Genomic DNA, 7,500 nt, shown 5'->3' on the forward strand with positions numbered 1-7,500 from the left:
ATTCCAGCTAATAGATACAAACCATCCGAGGTGAGTGGTGACCCTGATTCACCAACTGCAGTTCCCAACTGTATGAGAGGTGCGTCTACAAAGAGAGCAAATTAAATCAACATGATTAGCGTTCTTCAAATCGCCCAGGGATGATTTTTACATATTAAATGATTAAATGGCTGCAACAAGTGATTTACTTAGCATTTAAATTACAAAATCCACACAGTTGTTCTCTAATGACCAAATGAATGAGCAATCCACCCACTCACTAATTGACCATTAATTAATGACCGTGCCTACTAATTCAAAGGTATTTTTGCGAGGTTTACTGAATGTGCGGGAAAAGCAGATCTTAACAAGTGTTACTGAAATTCAAAAGAAAATTGGGGATAACCACGCATTTTTCGAAGAAAATTAATCAACAATTTTTGTTAAAAGCTATGAAATACAAAGCAAGGTATGGCGTTCTTTTACAAATTGAAGTGTCTGTACTTCCCGAGGGAGAACTTTTCAAACATTTTGCAATTATTGAAAAGTCAGTAACCCCTGGAAAAAGTCTCTACAAGACTTCCAGGATCTCATTCCCAGAGTCAACGTTCATTGGTCGGGAAAGAGAGACTCTGGTCGAATCCAAAAACGGCCATATTTCATTGGCCGTTGAAAAACGACCTCATTTCCTACCACTTTTCAAATTCCAAACTCAAATTATGATTTCATCTGGATTTTTATCTATACGAGTTTGAAGATGATCCAGAGAGTTTGGAGATGATCCAGAAATAAACCTTTTCACAACTTACCAGTTCCGTAACATTGTTGTTTTTGAAAATGCAGCATTTTGAATTTACGAATTGTCACTTGCACGACAACAGATATTAAAATCTGTTTTGATTGAAAAATGCCTCTTGTTATTTTTGATTCTCCGCAGTTTAAACATTCGAGTCAGGTGTATTAGGAGATATGTTTATACGCATGTGTACTGTCTCGCGAGTGAAAAGTATGCGCCTTCATGACAAGGAGAACCTTAGATGTTTTTGTTGATTTCTTACCACCTCCCGTCACGCACGCGCAGTTATTCAACCAGAATCATAGTTTTCTGGTTCCAGTTTTCGATTATTCCTGAGCCCGTTCTGCTGGACAAAGGAAACGGAGGCTCTGGGAACGAGATTGCCTAACCAAAAGCTGCCGTGTGTTTACGTAAAGGGTCCATTTCTTTGCCGTTTTCGTCTTGACAACGACGTCAAATGACCCAATTTGAAGTTACATGAAGGACAAATGCAATCGACGAAATCTTTTAATTTTCTCTCCAACTGAGTGTGTGACACCATTGAACGCCATTCAAGCCCATTTTATTCCTGGAAAGTTTATATAGTTTAGTATAGTTTAGTTATTTAGTTATATACTATATATAGTTTATATTTACTTTCCGTAAAGCAAGACTTATGAGAATAACGTTGCGTGAAGTTCTCGTAAACCTCGTCATTTTTGCTTAAACTCGCTACAGGCTGGTTCACTGACTGATTGTGACTTACCAGGTAGACTACCGCCAAACGGAACTTCTCTGTTTTCAAACTTTACCAACGCGTCTACGTCTGATCCATAGCGGAACTTTACAGAGCAACCGACTGTCATATTGATTGGAGCGCAAGTTGGACAAAATACTTCCAGCCCTGTCACATTGGATAACGCTGTCACTTCGCTGTAGGATTCAATGTCTGACCTGTGGCCGGTTTTGCTGTGTTTCACTATTGCTTTTCCCCAGACGTCGAAAGTTCTAGCTTCTAAAACTATGAACGAAGCAAACTCTTTGCTTGTGTGATAAATATACCCATCTCCGAGATATACTGTGTAGGCCTCTACCACATGATCAGCCGGCAAAACAGGCGTGAACGTTATGTTGAACAACGACAAAGTTTGAGCGGACGCACCTGAAGACAGCCTCAGACTCAGAGGACGCACATCAACTGACGTGTAAACAGCAAGGTGGTTGCCATAACCACCGCATTTTAGGTCTCCAGAGCCGAAGCACGAAACTGAACACATGTCTGAAGCGCGCTCTTCCATCGTTTCTAATGTAGAATTAGAGCACAGACATAAATTGCCTTGCTTGAGTGCCGCATACGTGAAGTACCAATATCCACAAGCGTGCATACAGAGGCCTGGGGTCATATGACTTGGTTTGTAACCACCCGGATTGAAGATAAACGCTGGTGAACGAGGATTGTCTTGATAACAACCCAAATAATTATGGGCAGCTGTAAGATATGGAATGAAATTTTCGTTAGTGATAGTCCAAGAAAATTAACGTAATAAATGGAAGACTAATACTTCCAATCAGACACCGATGTAGGCTCGATTGTACTTGTCCAGCCGTTTTCTGCGCCCGCGGTAGTCCGCGCAAACCACGGCTAGCCAATTGTATTTTCCACCAATCAGAAAGTCGCGTGCATTCCAAGTACAAAATATAATAGACCATATTCGTATTCTCAGTATTGGACATTGGAACTAGCTTGCAATGGAGGCTAATGCGGGGGAATATATTAAAGAGTATTTGCATTAGCATTAGCCTCCACTGCAAGCTAGTTCCAGTCCAATACAGAGAATAAGAATATGGTCTATTTGCGGAATACAAAATACAATTGCGACGGGTGCTACGTCACGGACAAACGACGTGGACCAGTGATCCATTCGTTGAGAGGAGGATGTTAAGCGCACACTCAAAACGGCTGGAAATCGAGGACACTGACTTTTCCAAAAGGGTGAAACAGTCGCTGCCCATACCTTTTTCACAAACGTATTTAGGCGCGTTATTGAAGCAATTCACTGTTTTCCAGGCTCCGTTGACATCCATCACAACACAAGGATTGCTTCCACGTGACCCGCTCCATTGACTGAATGAGACATTCGCACCATCTTTCCAGTGGAAGGCACCGCCTTGGATATCTCGTTCAAGTCCGATCCACGCCTCCCCCAATACCAAAGAGTGCACAAAAGAGTTTTCACCCATTGAGGTGATCTTTACCAAGTCCGCAGCATCAACCAGGCATGCGTTACGAGCTGCAGATGCCGAAAGGTTTGCAGATGACACTCGATAACAGGAACCGTCGAAATACTCCCAACCCAGTGCACAGATGTCAGGATCTGCAATGGGGAGAGTACAAAGACATCAATGGACCCTGTGGGTCAATTCGTCAATGCAAATAATATGACAGTGGGATATCAAAATTAACGAAATTTATATGACGGAGTTAATTGGAAGTTAATGAGATTTTGGAGAGAAGGTATCATTTTTCTTTTCTTTTTTCTCAAAATCAATATAATTTTCCATAGAGGATTTCTTGCCAATATTTCGTTTGGAAATGGGCTGGTTGAAGAGATCCCCGCTTTTATCTCCAACTCGTTTCAAGTCTGTGTTGCAAGAACTAACTCATAATGGATCACGTATGGATCGATGAAGCCAGAAATTTGGCCGCCTCCAGTAACCGTCAAAGCCAGTAAATTGTTCTTCGATGCAGTTAACGAGTTAAAAAGGGACTAGCTCTTATTAAAAGCTTAGAAATTCTGACCAATAAACCCTGTGCGTATCTTAGCTGAATTCGAACCAAATGTCGTTGAAATGTATATATACCTACGTTGTTTGAGTCAAACGCATAAGAATTTTATCTTGGTATTTTCGAGTACAGCACAATTACATCCAAGGATTTAGTTAAATACGTTCGAATAATGTGTCCATTCCTGCTACTTAAGTAAAGAACACTTAACACGTGCTTTTTCACTTGTTTAAATTCTTGACAGTTTATCGCAGTTTATCTTGACAGTTTATTCCGGGGAAGGGTGGGAGCAGACAATCATGGGGACATCTTGTTCTGAACTTTAAAAAAAAAATTGCCACCTACAAAAAATATCGCGATTCGTTCTACGTTAGGACAGCATGTTGCCAGTCTATTTATTTTCGGGTGTAATTCAAGAGTTCCTTATCATTTTTCAAGCTTACCATTGCAGGAATGAAGTTTTGAAGACCTTTCCTCTGGGAGCTCCTCAGTCCAAAGTGCAACATCTCTTATCTTAGCCTCAGCGTACATGGCCTTTTTGACCATTGGCCGACCGATCATAACTGCGGTGTGTGACGTGGTAGATAGCGTGACAGTCCTTCCAGTGGTGTCACGCAGAACATGAGTGCCATCCCCAAGAATGACAGCATTTAAACCATTTTCTCTGCTCCAACTCATTTCAACTGTCTGCCACATGAATTTCCTATAGAAGGACTTCACCTCCCAAAGTTTCTCCTTGACTTGCAGGGCAAAATGGACAGTGGTATCGTTGTAGTACACATTGATGGCCGCAGAAGAGAACAGATATCCTGTCCCGTATCCAGATACAAGCATTTTGAAACTCAGAGAAACTCCATCAGGGCACTGTAACGGGTCGCTGATACAGCTATTTGGAAAGTCTCCGAGATGAAGCCAAGAGGATACTCCATCAAGAGCAAGAGCTAGCGGAGCAAAGCCCAGGTTGGATAAAGATGCTTTTTGTATGATTCCTGCACTATGGATCTTTCCCATTGTGACCCCTTTATTGTTGAAATCCCGAACTGCCGGCTTGTCCAAGGGCCAATAATGAGCTGCATCCATGTAGCACTGATCTAATTAAATATTAGAGCAGTTTTCAACTGAGTGTGGAAAGTAATTAGCGAATTACTTTGGTTTTGCATTACTTCACTCAGTGATTGGTTCAAAGTTCTCGCGCCGCTTTTTCAACCAATCAGAACTGAAACCAAAACCAGTCGTGGCTCGCTCGTGCATATTTTCCCGAGCTTTTTGTCGGCTACTTGTAATTACTTCGAGTTTTGATTGGTTTACTGGATCGTCTCCGTCCTTTTTGAGTGGCCAAAGTAGTTACTTTGGTTTTGGTTTTACGACACTCGATTGAAACTCGCTCTAAAATTGGGAATTCAATTTGTGTTTACTGTGAAGATTAGGTTTTTACGGCCCTATTGTTTTCACTTTTTCACAGTCCATTTCAGAATCAAAAACATCATAACAGCGTCACATCCTCTCTCACATGATAATAGACAATAAGCCACTTCGGAAAATATCATAATACTCTTTGTTTGTCCCCCCAAAATTTTGCATAAGCATTGTTTCCAGCTTATGGAAATGGCTTATGCAAAATATGGGGGACAAACAAAGAGTATTATGGTATTTTCCAAAGTGGCCTATAGACCTTTTTCGCTTGTACATTTTGTTTTCTCAATACAGATCATGTGATAATACTCAGGAGGTTCGGTCCTTTGTTTTGTTCATTAAAAAGAGTGCATGCAAGCATGAATATGCCTGCATGCACTATTTTTAATGAACAAAACAAAGGACCAAACCTCCTGAGTATTATCACATGATCATGCACTCTTTTCAAAGAACAAAACAAAGGACCAAACCTCCTGAGTATTATCACATGATTTGTATTGGGAAAACAAAATGCACAAAAGGTCTATTGTAACACGTAATTTGCAACAAAGCCCTTGAAAACAGATAACAACGGGGAATTGTACAAATGTTGATGATGCCCATCAAATGCTAATGATACATATGTTATTAAAGTCATTCAACATGGCGGCGATGACTTTACGTAAAAACCACCTAAAACAACATGTAATGACAACAATATTAAAAAATAATCATCATTGTCAGTTTCACCACCATTATAAGTACTAAATACAATATGAGCGTCCGATAAAATACGGGCGCGAATATTGTGCTTATGAAATGTCAGCATTTAAGTGTTAATGTACACTAGGTATTTTTGGTGATTCAATACATTTTAACCGTGAAAATTGAAAGAAACATTTATGTAAATGAAGAGAAAGCTGTATCAGAAATACAAATATTGATTAATAAAACATTTCTTTTGTTTTCCCATCATGAATTATTAACGAGTTTTATAATCATTGTCATCAATTTAAATTAGCAATGATACCTCTAATTTCCTGTTGTTGGCAGGCATTTTGTTCTTGCAGACGAAATCATTGCGACTTTTGCAACAAATGTTTGCTGGCAAATTTTTTGCTAAGGCTTTCAATCCTGGACATACCGTAAGTGGATTTTCTACCACTGAATTCATATAGAACTCGAATATCGTTGAGTTTTGAAGAAAGGAGAAGACTGGGATTCACGGAATCCAAAACCTTACTAGGAAGGGTTTAGAACAAAAAGAAAGAACTCAACTCGCACGTGACACCGAGTACGAGAATCTAAGTCATGTGACATCGGTGAACGCAGGGCCAGCTCCTTTCGCTAAATGTAAAGTTGATTATCGGCTTTTGCTTTTAAATTGTATCCGACTCCCATGTGTAATTGTCACTGGATCTGTGAATCGTTAAGCTGTACGCCTCTGATTTAAACTCAACATCTGTTCCTTGATAAACAGGATATTTATTAAACTTACCGGTGCGTCCACAAATGTGCAGTGTAGCCGCTGAACTATTAGTAAGGAAGAAGGCATACTTTATCTTGATAGGTTTTGCATCTCTCCAGTACAGGTAAATCTTTAGTACAAAAATAAATAATAATTGTAAGACTTCAACAAAAGCGATCGCAATCCCATATCGGTTTTTAATGGAGGCGCAATGCAACAATCTCAGCAATCAATGTTCAACATTCGAGGTGACTCTTCAGGCCAATCAGTACAGACGATGACTATGAAAACAACTAATCATAATTTTAGCAGGTTAAAAGCGCGGGAAAATTCCGCGACAACGAACACGTGACTTAGACGTTCCTTCTAATTGGCTTTGAAAGTTAGTGGCGGGAGATTTTTCGCTATCATCAATTAAGATGTTTGCGGCAAATGTAATGCAGGATATGTTAGTTACACTCTGGGCCACTTACATGGATGATGAACGAAAACAGAATTCGTCGTCTATGGATGGGGTTAACTGATAGCTGATGACGATGTTTTTTTTTTAACTAATGGCTGAGAATTGTTGATGTGTTTTTCAACTGTTAGCTTCGAAATGGCCAAAATTTAGCTGACAGCTGAGAAATGGGTGAAAATTTAGCTGATAGCTGAGATTCCAGTACCCCCGTCCTGACCCTCTTATTAAAATCCGTTCAATCACGCAGGCCTCCTGAACCGCTTAGTAGAGCGATTCTTTGCCCAGAGTTAACAGAAATGTAAAGGGATTTTCTCAAAACCCTATCTTTTGCTGTTAAAAATTTCACTACAAGTTTCCACGCAAAGAGCTTTCCATTTCTCAAATAACTCGGCATAGTTTAAATTAGGGAAAGCGGGATCCAGCAAGAGCTTACAATAGTCAGTTCTCTTTATGGCTTTTAAACTGTCTTTACCTGTTCTCCAGAGCCAAAAAGCAGTCTCTCTTTTTCCACTTCAATCCAAAATGATATTGTCTCGTTTTCTCTTAAATGTCCGACGATGTTTCGCCTCATCAGTTCTTCACTCGTGCCATTTTCAATTCGTTTCAACACGCAGTCTTTGTTGGGCGCTGAACCAATGATA

General features: G+C 40.0%; 2 protein-coding genes across 2 annotated transcripts in view; both read right to left on the reverse strand.

Annotated features, from left to right (window-relative positions):
* Positions 1-2,052, reverse strand: part of LOC137989290 (polycystin-1-like) — a 30,881-nt gene extending 28,829 nt beyond the window's left edge. The window contains exons 1-2 of the mRNA XM_068835118.1: positions 1,521-2,052; positions 1-85 (exon numbers count right to left, since the gene is read on the reverse strand). The exon at positions 1-85 is cut by the window's left edge and continues 73 nt beyond it. Of these exons, the coding sequence (XP_068691219.1) occupies positions 1-85; positions 1,521-2,052 (617 nt within the window). The remainder of the gene's footprint in view (positions 86-1,520) is intronic.
* Positions 2,053-2,936: 884 nt separating this feature from the next.
* Positions 2,937-7,500, reverse strand: part of LOC137989291 (uncharacterized) — a 21,129-nt gene continuing 16,565 nt past the window's right edge. The window contains exons 7-11 of the mRNA XM_068835119.1: positions 7,332-7,500; positions 6,430-6,529; positions 3,983-4,630; positions 3,043-3,129; positions 2,937-2,953 (exon numbers count right to left, since the gene is read on the reverse strand). The exon at positions 7,332-7,500 is cut by the window's right edge and continues 154 nt beyond it. Coding sequence (XP_068691220.1) covers positions 2,937-2,953; positions 3,043-3,129; positions 3,983-4,630; positions 6,430-6,529; positions 7,332-7,500 — 1,021 coding nt within the window. The remainder of the gene's footprint in view (positions 2,954-3,042; positions 3,130-3,982; positions 4,631-6,429; positions 6,530-7,331) is intronic.

This window comes from Montipora foliosa, unplaced genomic scaffold (assembly GCF_036669935.1).
Source record: "Montipora foliosa isolate CH-2021 unplaced genomic scaffold, ASM3666993v2 scaffold_451, whole genome shotgun sequence".
NCBI lineage: Eukaryota > Metazoa > Cnidaria > Anthozoa > Scleractinia > Acroporidae > Montipora > Montipora foliosa.